Genomic DNA, 19,004 nt, shown 5'->3' on the forward strand with positions numbered 1-19,004 from the left:
CATCATATCGTTGACCTGCATAAGTTCAGTTTTCTTCCCCCATTAAACTGACAGGCTTTGAAAAAAACCTAAGTAGCGTTCAGAGAGTGTTAAAACAAACTCGTTCTGTCATACTACCCTACGGATGCTTCCGTGTGTATTTCATCAGCTTAAGTTGTGTTAGACCGCTGCCATCGGGAATTTCGCTTTATGAAGAGAAGACATTATTTCCCACAAATACGGTAATGCAGACCGTAATGAGATAAGCAAACGCTCTGAGTACTCCACTTAAACAACGTTATGTTTCCGCCATGCGGTCTTCAATAAAATAATTTATGAGCATTAAAACTGATCGAATTTCCATTCCATGTAACATGGTACTTATACAAGCTTCCAGCCCTACAGTGAATGTCTCGCTTGTTGATATAATCTGATCAGAGAACATGTACCAACATAACGATTATTCACCAACTACTTGCGTCGTGTTACAAAGCTGTTATTGCACGTGTAGATATCGAAAAAAACATCATTTAGAAACAGTCCGCCCACGTTTGTGTCTCGCTGCAGCATTGATCCAGGACTTCTCACGCCATGGAAGAACTTCTGACTTCATCAACGGGGATCTACCGGGGAACTGTGTTGACTAGGAGAACACAGTGTGGTGTAAGTGGCCGTGGATGGAGAGTTTTGTTGTGTAAGCGTTCGTTGATGTGTAGATCAGTGCGTGGGTGTTGAAGTTCTTGCTTTTGTGGTGGATATAATGACTGATGGTGCGCTGTCAGTTGCTTAGATCTTGATAGAGCGTTGGGTGGATGTTGTGGAGACGATGGCTCTGACGATAATGATGATGATGCGATAGACATGGCGATAGTGATGTTATGTTGTGAAAGTGCTCGTTGCAGAGATCAGTGCGTGGGTGATGCATGGCTGTGGTGGTGTTGACTGGTGATTTTGTGCTGGTTGCTGAAGTAGTGCTGGTTGCTGAAGTAGTGTTGGGTGCTTGAATATGCTAGAGTGCTGAATGGAGTTTCTGGTTGTGGATGTAGTGACGATGGCGTTGATGATTACGATGATGAGGTGATAGTGACGGCGATTGTGATGTTTTGTTGTGTAAGCGTTCGTTGGTGTGTTGGATTGGCTGTTGTTGTGGTGTAAATGATGAGGGTGCTGAAGTGGTGTTGGTTGCTAAAGTGGTGTTGGTTGCTTGGATGTCGATGGCATGGTAGGTGAAGGTTGTGGTTGTGGTTGTGGTTGTGGTTGTGGTGGTTGTGGTGATGATTGTGATGTGATGGCGATAGTGATGTTAGTAGTGATGATGATTTCGATGCTAATGGTGATGTTTGCTAACGTTGTTGTGTTTGCTAACGTTATTTCGGTTGTGATCTCTGTTAATGTGGTGTTTGTGTTAGTGTGGTCGATATTTTCCCGTATTTGTGTTGGTGGTGATGGGGGTGAAGGCTTCGTTGATGCTGGTATTAGCTGACTGCGTGGTGGTTTAGATTGTAGTGTCTGTGGTAGGTTCTGTCTGACAGCGATTGTGTCTAGAAGCGGTGATTCTATGATTGTGCTTGGTTTGGGATGGTTAACACACCACCACGACCTGCGACTACGGGGAATCAGGGAAACCTGACAATCATCAGTTCAGTATGATGCTCTGGATATATCGATGCTTATGGAGATAGGACCCCAATCCTTTCCCCCCAACCATCCCCCTCCTGTGTCTGTAACAACATCATCTGGAAATACTAGCCACAGAGCAGACAAAGCCTCAGGCGACAAACGGAATCCTGTTCAGATGAATTAATTTTGATAGCGTTTGTGCTTTCATAGGAATGACACCCGTGGGCTTAAGTCAACAGTACGAGGTCTAATCTGTCAGTAACAATTAGAAAACACTAGGAACCTTAACCCTTTAAATGGTTTCTGTAAGAATGTGGTAACAACAGCTGTACCCTTGGAAGCAGGGGGAATATACATTGGAAGAGTTTGTTGTACCTTATAAATACTTCATTGTGGAAGAGGGTGGAAAGTTGTAAAGGCAGAGACAACAGAGAGGATTGGGTGAAGGCTTTTAGAACAGGGAGGCTGACAGGTTTTAGTTGACAGGAAGGATGGGAAGGAGGTTTTAGATAAGGGAGAGGCTGGGTGAAAATTTAAGAACGTCGAAGCTGGAAAGGAAGGACAGAGGGGCTGGATGAAGGTTGAAGAACAGATAAGCTGGAATGGAAGTTTAAGGAACCCTAGGATGGGTGACATTTAGGGATAGAGAGGACGGGTGAAAGTTTGAGGACAGAGACGATGGGTGAAGGTTTGAGGACAGAGGATGGAATAGGAGTTTTAGAGGACAGAGAGGCTGAGTGAAGGTTAAAGAACAGAAAGGATAGAAAGGAAGTTTCAGGTTAAAGAACAGAGAGGTTGGAAAATACGTATAGAGAATGGGAGAATAGAGGATGGGCGGAGGTTGTAGAGGACATAGATGAGGGGATTGTGAGTTTTGAAGGAATCTTGGATGAATTTTACAACAAACTTAGAAAATCTGTAAATCAATATCATGGACAATCAGCTGTAATTGTTTATGATCTTTTTGCTTGACATTGATGGAATTATCATACCGGTTATGCAAACGTTGGAACAACTTCAATCAGTAGAAGATTAAGTCGGGGAAAGAGTTGAGAGAATCCACAAGAACGTGCTCTCTGAGATGGCAGAACATTAGCAAACACACCATTCTGTATTCTGACACTAAATTGGCTTCAACAAAAAGGTTAAATTGGTTATTTGAAGACGAACCACGACGCCCAACGCGGTATGTAGACACTGTGGTGCACACATGGTCACATAGTCTTGTAGATACCAACAGCAGTCTTCATGAGGGACAGGATCAAGAGCCAGACGTGTGAGGTTTTGGTCATCACGCGGGGAGAGAAACATTTCTCATTAAGTTATAAACAACAAGCGATGATCACTGTCAATTTCGTTACGAAAGGTCATGAGATGAAGTAAAGTGGGGCTGTGATGTCTTGCTGTTAGTGGCAGTAATGTACTTCGGGGACGCCGTGGGGACTTCTCGAACTCTTCAACACAGATGCTGCGAGACTACCATCACCCACCTCCGACACCACCGGGTAGACTTACACAAATGCCGGCTTTACATCGGACTCACAATGCGTCATTGTCACTCTGGTTACCATGTTACCTGTGTATCAGCTATAGGATAGCAGCTAGCTGCGGGAAGAACGACTGGCTGACATAATAACCTTACAATCTTCGGACACTGTACAGATGGCACCATCGTCATATCATTTCCGATTCAATGATATGCTAGAGAGCAATGATAGTATTGTGTTTTCGGTACCATTAAGACAAACATTTCCTCCATTTGGACCAGCAGATGACACATTCGTAGAGGTGGAGCTCAGAACAGATCATGGGGTATCTGAGTGATTATGGGTGGGGGAGACAGGTTGCCGATACCAATGTGACCTAGAACAAAGAGTAGATACCAAATCCCAGAACCATTAGGACCTGAGCGGGCGCTGTACTAAAGGTCGTTGTTGTGTCTGTATTGATGCGCATTAGGGACGCGTTAGATTACTGCTAGTTGAAGACAACGCAAGCAGGATTAGGGGTTTTACGGCTGTTTGGGGATTAAAATTCACTTAATGGAAACAGACTTAGTGTTAAACAGAGGTAGACGCGGAAAGTGACAGTCAGGGAGGCTTGATAAGGAGTAGGCCTGGACTAGACCTAATCCAAATACCTTTCCAACCCGGCAGACGAAGAGCCTCCCATCAACCTGCTGTGCAAATGTTCCAGTTATTGTGTGACACAGTCCTTCTCGGCAAATTTCTAAGGAGATGCTGGTTGTATTGGAACAGCCATTTTTGAAGTATTGTACATGACGTGAGGTGAAACGGGGTTAAAGCGACATCCACAATTCTTGCACACACATAACCACGAGCTTGATTGTGCTTCTGGTGGCTGCTTATACCAGTCCATGCCATTTCGGACTAAAACCGGTTTGATACCATGCCGTTGTTGGCATGGATATCTCAGTCAGACATAGCATACGACTTCGAGACGACCTTTCCCTTTGTCCTACCAGTTAGTAGAGATCTAGGCAGGGTAACATATTAAGTCTTTTCATGAAATTTGCTATCCTACGACCTGGAATCGAATCGGCTACCTTCCGCTCTCCCCGAAGATACGCTAAACCACGGAACTATGTGTACCCTACTGTTACAAAGATGATCAACACGACCCATCACCGCGTTCATCCTCCTTGTTTGTTGTATGTAATGGTAGGATTAATGATCAGCATATGGTGTGCGCCAAATAGAAGAGATTATTTCATTCATGACACCATCTCAACTTCACCGCGCTTGTTTATGGGTAACTGGCATGTATATACAAACTACACAGAACTGCTACCGCAAACACAAAACCGTTTCTGAAACGAAACTTGAATTCAGCTGGCGAAACTGCATTATTTGCAAAACAGAGCATGACCCGGTACCATAAACCAGACATACCAAGCTGAAGCGAAATCTGACCTGCTGTTTGATCTTTACCAGTGTCATCCTATACCGAGGTATGAAAGGGCTCATGTTGTATTAATGAACTCTCTCTGAGGTCAATGCCAGTGAAACACAGAACAAATGTGTGACACGACAGTTAAGCGATATCTCAAAGATGGACTTACAACCATAATATACCGTGAACAGAGTTGGAAACAGTGCATGGAGATGCAACTGTTTGACCCAACAATACAGGGTTGGTAACTGTGCATGGAGATGCAGCTGTATTACTCAGCGATACCGGAACTTGTGTTGGCAGCAGTGCAGAAACAAAACCAACTGTATTATTTCTAAAATGCGTCTGGATTTAGAAGTTTAGGAACAAAATACTATTTAACTAAACCATAAAGCGTTCAATTAAAAAGCATGAATCTATTTCATTATTTTAATACGTCTAATCATTTCAATTGTACAAATTAGATCAACTGAATAGATTTACGTCCGACTTTCTTGACAGAAATGCAAGGTTCTGTTTATCCTGGTAAAAACACGCACATGGTCTAATTGGAGTCGGTTTTAATTAGCATGACCCACCGCTTCCAGTAATTAAATGACTGGAGCATGTTCAGTAACAGACCATCATGTTGTACTCGTGTAAGTGCTAGAAACTCAGGGAGCCTGCTTGGTCGAGTTCCCGGGGGAGGGCTTGTCACGGAATGCTGGCTTCTCAGTGTCCATGTCCATTAAACATGGCGTGTACAGGAAAAGGTGGAGCATTGCAGATTGCACACACACACGGATGTCTTTTCGGCGCTGATTAGCGTGGGGGAGATCACTGGAGTACATGAAGGAACTTATAATATGGCGATGGGGTGTGGATGGCATGTTCTAATGAGTGGGTAATGGTGAGTTTTGGGTGTGAGTGTACGTATGAGGTTTCGTTCCATTTTAAAGCCTTTATAAATTGTATCATGGCTTGTCAGAGCGATGTACTATGAGACTTAGTTTGTTGAAGGGTTCATATGCATGTTACGTTGTTGGAATCAACGAATACATGCATAATTAGGACGGAACAGGGTTCGAACCCACGGATCCGTTTGCTGCGCACCGAACCTACGCAACTGGGTACACTGACTCATCGTTCTCTACTACGAATGGATCCCTTTTCCCCCTGGGCATGACGATATGAAATATGATCTGCTGGGATGCGAGCATACGTGCATTTGTTTGTTTTAGTGGTTAGATGAGATAGTAGGGTGATGAAGATAAGAGTTGAAATAGTGAGATAAGGGGTGACACGGAGATGACTGTGTACAGGCTATGGGATGCTGTGGTTCATACAGGGGCGACCTAAAGCAAAGGAATGTGATTGGCGATAAGTGGGTAGTTGGTGGATAAATGGTGGAATGAATATCAGAAATAAAGCGGTTGCACTGGATGGTCGTATCATATTGGAAGATGGTCGTATCATATTGGAAGATGGTCGATATTGGATGGGGGGTGGTGGATGAGTGGTTGTAGTTACGTCCCAGGTAGCCGTAGTGCAGGTCCAGAGACACAAAGCCGGGGTTTGAGATGTATTTTAAAACCGAAGAAAATGAATTTCTCAGACAGTGAAAGAACATCCTTGGATGCTTAGATCTGTGAGTCACGATTTCAATTAAATAGGAGAATAAGTTAACGTTTCGGAATGTTAACGTTCTGTGTGTTTGGGCAGATTACGCTTTAACCTAAGTAAAGTAATCTACGTATTCCGTGTTTCAACCATCACATTGACGTCCAAGATCAAGATCTGGTCCCAAGAGGTCATCATTCTTTAGGGTCAGTCTCTGCTGCGTCTTCAGTGGCGGTCAATCCAATCTCCCGCCCACATCCGCGGCGACTTGACTGACCACACTTTGATCTCGTCTGCAACATCTTCAGTCCAATCAAGCAGCTTAACACGGTTATCAACTTAGCCTACTGCCATCAGTGGATTTACATTCATGACTTTAACGTACTTACGTAGTCGGTGCAGAAACACCCATAAGATACCCAGGAGCTTGAAGGATTATTATGAATGAATATTCTATTGGATTCTGGGAGAGAGTAAAGGGACGCAGCGTGGCACAAGCGTGGCCGACAAGGGTGACAGAATATAGGGCATGGTGAGTACTTGTGGAATATATTAACCCCAAATTGTTAAAGCCAAATCAGCACATTGTTTACGAAACACAACCCCTGTTATTATAATACTCAGATGCCATGATACCTTTGACAACAAAGCCAAAGGTCAATGGGCTGCGTAAGTATTGTAGATTTGATTCATGATTTACTCAACACCGTTTGCATGGTTGCACAGGCTTGAGTTGTTTAGTAATAATTGCGACCTACCAGCGACGTGGTATGTTTAACGAGTCTTCAGTGAGTGACTATGGTTTTATGCCGCTTTTAGCAATATTCCAGAAATGGACTTTACACATTTTACTGGTCCATACGCTTCACGAGCGAACGCTTTAAATATTCGGCTATCTAATATAGAACCATGTCCTCACTTTGCTGGTGTCCAGGTTGATTATATCGTATGATATACTTGTTTTACTTTTGATTTGCATTTAAGTAGTTGCTAAGAATATCTCGCTATCCACTCGCAATAAATTCCCCGTTAAAGGGCTATATCTCGCTATCCACTCGCAATAAATTCCCCGTTAAAGGGCACATGCGTGTCTTTCGATTACATACGTGTAAATCTCACAAATGTGTTTTTGGGGAGTTTGAATAAACAGATATATCCTCCGATGGTGATTTTTTCGAGAGGTTAGTTCCTTAAAAATTGTTCCATTGCCTTCCACACACCCGGTGAATGGGTAAAATACTGACCATGGCTAAAACATCGCCAGACCTCCATAATTTTGTCTAAATTATTTTGTGTCACTCTACGGGAACTTAGAAACCTACCGTTAAGATTAACGTTTTGTCTGAAAAGGAAAGATTTATTCCATTTGTGCATTTCAGCTGTAACGTAAACAAGCTGTGTAAGCCGTGCGTGTGTATGTGTGTATTTGCGTGAGGGTACTTACCGTCGATGAAGTACGCCATGCTAGCCCCCACTATTGTGAACAGGACGATGACTGTGGCAGCTTTCATGTCGCGTGTCCTGCAACATACAAAAGAGCAATATTATAACTGAGTTAAGAACATGTGTGAACAGACACTGACATAATGTTCAAATAAAGAATGTTCATTACGATAGCCCAACGGTCTCGTTTAACATGGACGTGCAAAATATCACATGACAAACGTAGTATCATGCAACACAATATAATTTTTTCATATCCCAACATGATGGCGTCAAAGATACATCATAGCCAAAAATCTTAGTTATAATGTCTTAGTGGCCATAGTGTCATTGCTGGCCATTGTGTTGGTGCTTCAGGAGATGAACGATTTGCTCATGACGGGGCCAGGGTGGGTGTCGACTCGCCTTGCAAATGCTACAGCTAAAGGTGTGAGCATGTTGTCCTGATAGTACCATCCAGTAACCTTCCATTGTACAATATGATTGGTGTCTGAGTCATGGTGATTCCAGCCAGCACCAACACAGATAAACACCAGGTCTGTCAAGAGTTTGACTTTCACTTGACGTTGATTTCGACGTCACCTGACTGATAGATGACTAACGATTACCCAGCTTGACTTTATGTAGACCACTAGCCTCTGCTGGCAGCATAAGACGCGGGCGGGACAACGCCTGGCCGATGGATACAAGATGCATGTCCACGATTTCGCCAAACCCCTGAAGAATGTTTGACGTTTGACAACGATTGCAACAATTCATTCACTCTGAGTTCGAATTCCTAGAGCCTGATTTCGGGTCCTTCGATACTACCCTTTTATCGTTAGCCTGGGACGTCTTGCACGGTTTGATCGTCAACAATGTGGAGTTGTTGGCCCTTTTCCCCTAGTCCGGTGATCGCAGACTGAAAATCATTGGAAGTTCTGGCCACTGCTTGCAAACTTTTGTAAATATCCAGCTTTCAAGTAGCCCGTGAACGGCTTGCACGTTTCTGCACCACTTGTTAATCACTTGTTGATTCAATGGAATCACAGACAAAATATCCTAGCCAGATACTTAAGTCAAAAAAGATGATCCCAAACGTGTAAAAATATAGAGCAACTAAACATATATCAATATCAAACATATAGCATGTCTAAATAACCAGATTATGTAAGTGTGAAATATCTGTGAGTAGATTATATAGCTTACCCAAATACCTCATTCAGCATTCAAAATATTCACCATTGCAAAATAGCAAATATATTAATGTTAAATACATAGCATTGTCAAGTATGTAAGTGTAAAACATATAACAGAATATCTAAATATCTCAATGTAAAATGTGTAGCATAACCAAATATATGAATATAAAATACATATCATACCCAAATAACCAAATACATCTTTGTGACTGTGGTAGCTTAGTCAAATATCGCAGTTAAACACGAAGTCAGCCACAAGACTGGTAATGTAAAGCACAACAGCACAAGACGGTATAGAACTCAACACGTCATAAAGTCATTCCAGCAGTAACTACTCGGCAAACTCAAGTCTTATAAGGACATATTTCTGGATAGAAATGTTATTATACACGGACAAATACAATGATTAGATTTGCCCCATGAAGCGGTTTGCGAGTAAAGCCGTGTTACGTAAAGGCAATCGTGGCTAAGAGAGTCTGGCCTCATTACTCATGTCGGACACACGTCGGGCAGGATGTGTCTGGGGAGATGGGGGCTCTCTCGCACTGGCCTACAATGCCGGCGTTTGCGTCTAACCAAATTTGTCAAGGAATGTTTGCATGTGCAGGGCTCATTGTAACGGAACATTGCATCATGGTGACCAATTACAAAAGGTCAAACACTAGAGCACGGGTTGAAACTATTTAAACTGTATGTTATAGTACAATAGGTTGCAAGATCAGATAGGGATAGGATACATTTTGTCGTAGAAAATGTTTCTATTAAAGTCTTCTTACAAAAGTACATAGCCACAGGTTGACTGTCTGCAAACCTTTTTTGACACAAATATAGCCATTTGTTGGAACCCTGTACGGAGTATTGCGAGTTTACACGAATGAAACGTCATCATATACGAATACAGAACACGCTTCATGAACTAATATTTATAACACGTAAACACGTAAATACATCACATACACAAATATTATACATATACATATACATATATATATTAGTCGCGCATTTTGCTCTAATGCTAACTAAAACATATATCACGTTCATGTAGCACTTGCATCCTGTTCACATTTCATTTGCTCATATAATAACTATTATGCTGGCACGAGTGGACCATCTACTTATAGATTATCTACCGTAATCCCCCTCTCGTCACACTCACTGTTTTAAACAAAGACATCTAATCCCTCCTACTCAAAAACTGTTTACAAGCCAATGTAATCCCTCGGGCTAACCAATCTGCTTACTATAGTAACATCCACTGCAATCCCGCCCACTCAACCATCTACTTACCTGCAAACCACTGTAACCCCGCCCATTCAACCACCTGCTTACCTGCAAACCACTGTAACCCCACCCACTTAACCATTTGCTTACAAACAAGTGTAACCCCGCCCACTCGACCATTTGCTTATAAACAAGTGTAACCCGCCCACTTAACCATCTGCTTACAAACAAACCATTGTAATCCCACCCACCCGAACATCTGCTTACCTTCAAACCACTGTAATCACGTCTGCTCGCCAATTTGCTTACAAACAACTGTAATCCCGCCCACTCAACCATCTGCTTACAAAGAATAGTAGTCACAAGCAGTTTCAGTCTTATCCCTGTAATCCCGCCCACTTGTTATCAGCTTACCATTTGCTTATACATCTTTACCACTGTCCCAAACACTAACTATCTGATTATATGTAACCAGTATGTACCAGACCAACTCTCTTCAAAAACAATGTATGTTCCTCTTGACAGCCAGTGCCCCATCCATTTACAAACAGACTAGAAGACCCATCACTTCCACGAACAGATCATGTATCAACCTAGGGGTAATTCAACACCAGAAGAAGCAGACCTCTTCGTGAAGGCTTGCTTCATTATCAGAATCACCTGCTGCTCAAGCTGACCGTACGTATTAGATACATCCCCTGTCTACCCTTACATGAGGGAGATGCATCTCAGCGACGTCCACGGTCATTCAGGCGTCCCCGTGACATCCAGTACAGTATACGTTGACATACACTGAGTGCTTTTTTGAGCACCGCTTTACTAACGGCATTTCGTCTTCAAGCTCATATACTACCAGAGACCTAGAACTGGCTTGAACATAAGGATGTATGTCAAAGTACACATAATTGATGAAGGGTTACAGACATACCGCGGATACCCGATTCCAAAACTCTACATAGTTCCAATCCTTCATCGAAATGTCATATTAAAACGTAACAATCCCGCAAGAACCTTTTTGTGGTCGGGCTGTTTCATCCTCTCGCCTAAGACTTACCCTCATCAACTCTGTCGCACCCATTCCCACACCAGAGTAGACGCTATATCCTAATAACTTATGATCAGCTAATCTCCGAATGTCATAACCCCTGTTTCCAGAATCAACAAATGTGCATTCATTTACATACGTTTCGTGACTGAACCTTTAGTCAGAGAATTACTCAAACTAGAGTTTGGTATACATGTAGCTAAATATCTCCACAAAACGGTATTCCATGAACGCGCTCAACAGTGAGGATGAGCAAGGCTCAGAGCGCCGATGGCAGCTACCACCGCCGTCTGGAATAGGAGCAACAGGTGCATCAATTGAAAGCCAGGGCCGGTCACTGAGCCAGCACTTCTCACGACAGCCCCAACGACGGAAACGTTGAAAGAATATGTACACAATGCTAAAAAAAGTCAGCCGTCTTACCTTGACAAATCAATTCCTGAAAGAAAAAAAGCACCGTTTCTTGTGTCTGTGAGAATACCTCAGATGAAAGAAGACATATTTGAGAATTCTTACCAAGATGACAACGATGTGGCTGAGAAGTGCCAGCTGGTTTGATTCCACAGTGGATGAGAGTTGCAGTACGCTCAGAGACACTTCATATATACACACGCTCCTCTAGCTCACAGTAATGTCGGGGCGTGATTACCATACAAGTTGTCGGAGTACACGCGCGCATCGATTTATGATTCCTGCAAGTGAACCGGAAGCCGAATACTCTCTATATATGTCAATACCAAGAGGCGTTTGCTGGCCCTACGTCACAGAGAGTCACGTGACAACCACGCGTCACACATTTTCAACTTAATATTCATCGTTCGTAAGAGAATATTGGATAAAGTGGGTATTTTTAAAATCCAGTACTAAACAGTTTTAAGCGACGTTATTTCTGATCTGCCAAACAAATATTGGAAACGACAAATGTTGTTTTTACATTGATATATTTAGATCGCCTATACTTGACATAAACAGCAGATGAATTACGTGAGGTTATTCCAAGAAAAGGACCCATTCAGCGGGTAACGCAAGGTATTTGAAGACCGGTTTAGGTCTTTCGGGGGTCGCTGCTTCTATGCAATTATCAAGTTTCCCTGTCTGTTACAGAGTGTTCTCGTATCGATTTGTATTCTTCACAAATCAGAGGCCAATTTACCGTCATCTCCCTGTCTCGTCGCCACTAGAGCGGGCGTCTTGCCGCCGCGGTAGGCGATCTTAGCCACCTAAACCAAACACTCTGTTTGTTACTCTGAACACCAAAATAAGATTTTTAGAAGTGCAGATCTTATACTCCTGGGGGCAAATGTGGTCTGCTTTCATAACAAATTAAGCTAAAGTCAAAGGGTCTTTGGCTACATAACCATTTTATTAGTATTAGAATCTTATACGCAACAGTAAATGACTATATTTTCTATAAATGATTAATATGCAACCCTGTGTAATGGCCTATTAAACTATATAATATACACCTTGAGATAAATCCAAATTATTATTTAACATTCATGTCCTTGATGATTCGTGTGTGCTGTGAAAACTGATTAATTATTAAGGTTTCGATCTCAAATGGTACATTAAAATTCATATCGAGGGGAATATTATTCTAAATCGGAAGGTTAAGGTTGCAAATTAAGCGCAGACATTAGTCTATTACTTATAGTTCCAACGGCATGTGAGGTCCTGTAACCAACTGCAGTGTGCTTCTGTCATTTGAGTTCACAATCTGTGATTAGCCTCAGCCTCGCAGAACTATATGTCAAAGCGACTGAAGGAGGTATGCAGAATAATATCTAGTCAAAATGGTTTGTTTGAGACATAGAATGATTCTGCTTGTGGTCGGATGCTGTTGTATCGTAATGGCAAACAGGGAGATAAATTTCAGCTGAGAAAAACATAAACCCTTAGGATATGTCCCGCTTAATCATCCGACACTTTAACGCTGAGACTCATTGCAAAAAGGTACAAAATTGGCATATATATTACAGTCGAGACATCAATTTCAGAATATTTTGCAAGTGCCCAGCCGTTTTTCACATGTTTTTATTTCAAATTGTAACTCACGTCATTTTAACTTTCAGTATCGCCCACGTTATGATCGACGACATATTCATCGATCTATTTTAGTGGTTTGGCTCATGGATATATAGGTGTGATCCGCCTCTAGAAGACTTGCGTCTTTTCTAGCCTTGTGTGTGCCTCCTCCTACACTCCCACCGCCTACGCACACGAGAAGTAGCGCGGCAAGGAACCATGCAAATGGCGTGCGCAGGAGTACACATCTCCCTCATCACTGCCCTGTAGCGTCAAGTTCTCTCAGCTCCACAGAATGCCCCGATATACATTATGAAATATGTTTTCTCTGAACTGTGTTCCTGCACGAACACATCGCTGCAAAATGACACTACAACCTGACCACTGATATCCTTCAAAATGATACCTCTGTGTAGCGACTTTGTTTTTCACATTTTTCAGCAGTGCGATGGCTTCACCCCTATGCCTAAAACGGTCTTTAGGAGGTGGGGCTTTTATGACCCAATGGTAATCTGAAGGCGAGGTTTATATGAGGGGGTATAAGGGAGGTAAGGGGAGAATAGACGAAACACACAGTGTCATGTTGCTTACAAACAGTCAAAGAGAATTAGCATACTATTAAAACTGTTTACTGTTTCTAGTCCATATGTACGGACAAAAACATCTACTTGGGATGAACATGTGGACCTGGTTCCATACTTCCAATCAACAGACCGAAAGTAATACTTGATACGTAATAACTCCCGTAAAACATAACCCAGCTCGAAAACGACTCGGTCCTAAAGACTCCTTCACCAGGATAACCCATGTTCTCATTGAAGGAGGTGGTGGGATAACCTGGTGGTAAAGCGTTCGCTTGTCACGCCGAAGATCAGGGTTCGATTCCTCACATGGGTACAATATGTGAAGCCAATTTTCTGGTGTTCCCAGGTCGTTATATTGCTGGAATATTTCTAAAAACGGTGTAAAAATAAACTCACTTGCACTTGTTGAGGGAACTATTTTTCTGTTGACTTTGTGGACGGCGATGGGGGTAACTTTGAGATTAAAGCGTTCGTTCGTCGCGATTTTCCATATGGGTACAATGCGTGAAGCCCATTTCTGGAGTTCGCAGTCGTGATTTTGCTGTAATACTGCTGAAAGAGGTGCAAAAGCCTACTTACTCACTGTAGCAGTTCAGTCCACATCACAATCCTAAATGCAAACAATATATGTGTATAGGGCATCAACCGGACAACTGAAGTTCTTGTCTCTGCGCACAGCAGACTCATATTCAGAAGGCATGTGGGTCAAGGTCACAATGGACGTGCGCCGGTTGCTTAAGAGTGATTAGGTTCATTTCTTCAGCTGAAGGATGGATCTCTGTGCAATACAATTCATTAAATGGCCTATAGCCAAGATGTTTTAAGCAAAACAATGACCTTAAATTAAATTGGTTCCTCTCATTCGTCTTACTCGCAGATAGAAGGAAATAAGCTGGTACCTCGGTAATTTCCGTACAAAAATTTGGCAAAACTTCAAACAGTTTTAGCCGCCTTTTGAATTCGGTGTATCTCTCAGAGTTGTGACGTGTGACGCTGTCATTGGTTGAGCTACTAATACCGTGTACTTTTGCTGTGAGGACTACATAAAGACTCCCTGTAAAGACTAATCATGAATAACCTTGCGTTATATAACAGCGTGTTATATACATGATCTTAATAATAACGGGAATACAAGAACTGTGCCATTGAGAACTACATTACACACACATCTCCAAACAAAGTTAACATATATTGCAGGACATTTAAATGCATTCAGGTCCATATCAGAGGCATCCTAATTTCTTTATGGAAGCCGATGTAAAGCTTTGACCAATATTGCCTGTTGCCATGGTGCTAGATTGGAAGATAGTTTTATAATATGTCTGGATTCTACAGGCGCCGATAGGCTTACTGATCCGAACGATTTCTCGTCTAATTGTTACCAGCTCTTCGTTTCAGAAAATAGATGCTTTGACCATTTGATATAAGTAATTGTGTGTAATAGAATTTTCAGACAGTATGTTTTCGCTTATGGACAGTATTGTCTTCTTATGAAGTACCCTCATTACTGACAGGTCAGCTTGAAATGTAGACTGTCTGATATGAATGTATATCATTAACGACAGAAGGAATGATAATTTTGGCTATATGCTAAACGTTGAAGAACATGCTATTTCAGCAATTTCCACACAAGTTTCATTGTGAAACTGGACAAGTCGAGAATGACTATTAAAAAAATGAAAAGTGCAAGTGGAACAGGCGATCCCAAACTCAAGCCTGAACTAACAAGTGAAGTTCATGTACGTCCAACGCTTGAGTTGAATTAGTCAACGTGGTTAGAAAATCATTTATTCCACATGCAATAAACTGCACCATTAGTGTCCAAAAAAAGCAAAAATTAAAACAAAATATGACGATAATGTTTATGAAAGGGGAGAGGGAGTGTATATCGCACTCATCAATATTCCAGCTATATGGCGGCGGTCTGTTAATAATCGAGTCCTGACCAGACTATCCAGTGATCAGTAACATGAGCATCGATCTACGCACTAGGGATACAAGCGAGTCTAACAATCCTATCTCGTTAGTCGTCTCTTACGACAAGAATTGGTTACAGAAGATCAATTCTAACCCAGATCTTCACGGATCTGAAAGAAGGTCATGCAAATAGTCACACTGATGTCACTTTAACTACAAGAATAAGTAATGGCAACGTTTGATGGAAAAGAAAATGCAGGCTCTACTTGGTAGGGGATTGAAATGTCGCATCGCTGTCATTAAACCAGTTGAAATGCCACAGAAACTAAAATAGATATGGATTGATCTTTGTTTTAACACTTCAGACTGGACGACCTGATCATATGTACTGGCATTTGAAGCATGATGCTCTTATAGTGATAGGATCATTGCAGAAGTTCTGCGGGGGTTATGATGGCCAGAAGTGTCTGCCCTTTCCAGCTTATGACAATACATTATATTAGATGAACTTAGGTGTCAGACCATCAGTTGAGTATTCCTCTGGATTTATCAACTTTTTGGCGCTATTTCGAATATCAAAACTGTTGTCAGCTCTGTGCATCCTTTCAGTTAGATGTTGGTACCGTATATTTCACCAGCATTCCGGTCTAAATGTCCGTCTCGACAGGAAAAACTGCCAACGTCCAATGAATGTCAAACTGGTTGTCGACGTAAAAGACTGTGCTCAAGAGGGCATCTGCGACATTCAAGTGATTCGCAAAAGGAGCTGTCATCTATACGTTGAAGACACTGACAGGAGTCGACGGTGACAGTAACGCCAGGGGTTCTGTCACAAACGTCGGCGCCCATCGCAGAAGCGTCAGTCAACTCGACTCTACATGAAATGATCACAGTCATCTTGGATAATTTGTCAAAGCACAATGGCACCACATATGCCCCGGTTCGATTCTCCGTATGGTTTCAGGTGTACTTGTCCATACGTTTGTTGGAGTATTGCTGAAAGTTGCGTAAAACATGTCTGACACTTAACACAATGTTATCGCAGGTGCGGCCTCTTAACACAATATTATCACAGCCATTCCTTCACACAGTGTCATCACAGGTACTGCCTCTTAACACAATATTATCACAGCCATTCCTTCACACAGTGTCATCACAGGTACTGCCTCTTAACACAATATCATCACAGTCATTCATTCACACAATGCCATTACAGGTACTGCGTCTTTACGTAATACCATCTCCGGCACTCTATTATCCCACCACCCCCCACCCCATCACCCCCCCCACCCCTGACAAAATCCTCCCAATAATGCCAGTAAAATTCCAACACTGCCGAACATCCCGACAGTGCCCAGACTCGCCCTACATGCCAGTCCTGGTGGTTATCGATGTTAGTGGGGTCGGTGTTTGAGAAGCGATTGGGTTATGTCCCGCTCTGACTGCGGAAACCTCTGTGCGACAGAGATGTGTGTGAAGATCGACCGAACAGAGAGAACGGCTTCAACTTAATCGAGCATCTCAGTTAATGTGAGACTTTACTAAAACATTGACCAGCTGGGCTCGCTAGCAGCTTTCAACCAGAGCTATTTCAAAGTACTTGTATTGAGTAACCGATATCTGGAAAGCCTTTCAGTAGGCCCAGAGACGGTACTGTGTCGCCAAAGTGGATTAACCACTCAATTAGGAAAACACAAACGTGCACAAATATATTACAGGTCAAACGTCGGATTTTTAAAGATAATTTGTAAAATGCATTAACAGCGTAATGTTTCGGCTGAACGTGTTTGTCAGAAGGTATGGCAACCCGTTGGGAATATATTCACACGTGCATTACTGGGGTAATATTTCGACGTAATGTGCTCGTCAGAAGGTATGGTAACCTGTTTTTTCTAAAAACATATTCACACGTGAGTGTGTCTCAGAGCCTGTGTTCGTGAAATTAAGGAATATCCTTGAGCCCTTACTTATCAAGAGTATGCCCGCAATGGCATTGTGTAATTTATTAAGTGAGGTAGGAAAACGCCACTGCCTTTAACAGCCTTGCAGCAAACGCCTGGTAATGGTTGCCAGAAATAATATGCTACAGCCTCTTCTCCGACAAATTGAATTCATTTTCAATCAATCTGAAATAAATACGGAGCACTCAAACTAGATTGTGATGGTCCGCAACCACAGGCATCGTAGTCTAAGTGCAGACCACTGTACCACATCGCTCACTCACAGGAAGCCGCTGTGGCCCTTGGGAGTTGTGTGGAAGAACTTAGTTTCGCATGGCCACGAACTGCAGTATACTCACAAGATCTTCCGTTTATCAAAACAAGCAGAGATTGGGCTGAATGAGAATTTTGTTTATTATTTAACACCCAACTTTGCCACATTCTATCTGCATGGCGTCGATCTTCACATAATCGAGTCTGGAGGAGCGTTTGGCGTTATGGGTGTTTATGTATGAGATATTGGGATACGATGGCATCTATCAACCAAGAATGCGAGCCTGAGCACCCGATCCCAAGAGTCGCATCTTTGGACAGGTTAGGTTGCTGAAAACGAATGTAAATGTAACAATAATGATATCTGAAGACGTATTGTCCACCGCTAGCAGAAAACATTAGTAACACAGAAACAGAAGCAGTGTTAGTTAGTCGTAGTAGATGCACCGGCAGTAGTAGTCTTGGTTGCAGCAGCAGCAGCAGCACCCGACAAGACTGAGTGACCAGTTTTAGCAAGATTCCACCAAATGTCATGGCCCAGGACATCGCAAATTGGCTTCACACTCGGTAGTAGTATCAGTGTCAGTAGCGGTAGTTAGTAGTAGTAATAGTAGTAGAAGTAGTAAAAGTAGTATCAATACTAGTAGCTGTACTAATAGTACTATCAATACTAGTAACAGTAGTAGTAGTAAAGGTAGTATCCATACTAGCAGCTATAGTAGTAGTAGTAGTAGCAGTAATAGTATCAATACTAGTAGTAGCAGCAGTGATAGTAATAATAGTAGTAGTATCAACACTAGTAGCAGTAGTAGTAGTAAAAGTAGTATCAGTACTAGTAGCAATAGTAGTAACTATAGTAGTAGCAGCAGCAGCAGCAGTAGTAGTAGTAGCAGCAGCAGTAGTAGTTGTAGTAGTAGTAGTATGAGTAGGAGGAGGAGGAGGAGCAGCAGCAGCAGTAGCTGGAAAATGGCCATTGTGGGTCTTGGTTATTAATAGTTGACGGTTTGGTTGTTATTTTACAATTTAATCACACGTGGGGGTTGAAACACTAGTCCCTTTGGCAACAGCTCCTAGGACGCTGAACAAAATACATGGATATTTGAAAATGTCACCAACGTATTCATATCGTGATGGTGCCAGTTAATCTCGCATTCTCCCGTATCCTGGAGAACGACACGAGGTCTGGCAATATAATGGCGGTGTTTCCTGGTTACAACGCTGGACCGGTGCCAGGGCATCACGTGCATGTATATTTCCGGAGACT

The 19,004-nt window shown here is 42.4% G+C and overlaps 1 protein-coding gene across 2 annotated transcripts in view; it reads right to left on the bottom strand.

Moving 5' to 3' along the window:
• Positions 1-19,004, bottom strand: part of LOC137286418 (uncharacterized) — a 64,964-nt gene that overhangs the window by 13,394 nt on the left and 32,566 nt on the right. Inside the window, exons 1-2 of one of the 2 annotated variants that reach the window (XM_067818273.1) lie at positions 11,518-11,744; positions 7,556-7,632 (exon numbers count right to left, since the gene is read on the bottom strand). In XM_067818273.1, coding sequence (XP_067674374.1) covers positions 7,556-7,622 — 67 coding nt within the window. In that variant the 5' untranslated portion in view covers positions 7,623-7,632; positions 11,518-11,744. Of the gene's footprint in view, positions 1-7,555; positions 7,633-11,517; positions 11,745-19,004 lie in introns of those variants that run through there. The other variant, XM_067818272.1, reaches the window with a different exon arrangement.

This window comes from Haliotis asinina, chromosome 6 (assembly GCF_037392515.1).
Source record: "Haliotis asinina isolate JCU_RB_2024 chromosome 6, JCU_Hal_asi_v2, whole genome shotgun sequence".
In the NCBI taxonomy this organism is placed as follows: Eukaryota; Metazoa; Mollusca; class Gastropoda; order Lepetellida; family Haliotidae; genus Haliotis; species Haliotis asinina.